Genomic DNA, 702 nt, shown 5'->3' on the forward strand with positions numbered 1-702 from the left:
GGCCACGACTCCCGGCCCTGCCCCTTGCTCTCAGGTCAGGCAGTCTGGTTCCTCAGTGGGTTTGTGGTGGAGGAAGCCAACAGCACCAGGTGTCAGAGCGGGGAGAAAGGGCCTGGGAAGCTGAGCTCTGGGTAGGGCACCGTGAGCCCAGCCCAGCTTGGCTGTAAATGCGGCTCCTCGCCCTTTGCAGAGGGTTCTCTCACGGTCCGGCGGGCAGCAGCACTGGCGCAGGGGTAGGTGGTGCTTCGGAACACACGTTTCTTTAACATGTTTGTCGTTGGGACTTAGGAAAAAAGACTACGTGACCGGAAGACCGAGACAGAAGAAAGTTTACAGAAGCGTTTGGCTGCGGCCCGTGTAGATTTGGAACTTAGTAAGTGCAGGGGGTGCACGCAGGGGGAGGGGATGTGCTGGTGACTGAGGAGCTGGTCTTTGCGTGAAGGTCTGACTTGTGCTCTCCAAGGAGCGCTGGCAGGGCTTGGACACGAGCCCGGTTTGGTCTAAGCATCCCATGGTTGATTTCACATGGTGGAATCACACAGCTCAGAATTGTTTTAGTTGGAAAAGACTTTTAAGATCATTGAGTCCCCCGTTCCCCTGCACTGCCAGGTCCCCCCTGGCCCTCAGCAGCACCTCCACACGGCTAGGAAACCCCTCCAGGGATGGGGACTCCAGCACCGCCCGGGGCAGCCTGCGACAGCC

The 702-nt window shown here is 58.8% G+C and overlaps 1 protein-coding gene across 1 annotated transcript in view; it reads left to right on the forward strand.

Annotated features, from left to right (window-relative positions):
• Positions 1 to 702, forward strand: part of GUK1 (guanylate kinase 1) — a 7,992-nt gene that overhangs the window by 5,861 nt on the left and 1,429 nt on the right. Inside the window, exon 5 of the mRNA XM_010133771.1 lies at positions 289 to 373. Within this exon, the coding sequence (XP_010132073.1) occupies positions 289 to 373 (85 nt within the window). The remainder of the gene's footprint in view (positions 1 to 288; positions 374 to 702) is intronic.

This window comes from Buceros rhinoceros, unplaced genomic scaffold, assembly GCF_000710305.1.
Source record: "Buceros rhinoceros silvestris isolate BGI_N320 unplaced genomic scaffold, ASM71030v1 scaffold15423, whole genome shotgun sequence".
Taxonomy (NCBI): domain Eukaryota; kingdom Metazoa; phylum Chordata; class Aves; order Bucerotiformes; family Bucerotidae; genus Buceros; species Buceros rhinoceros.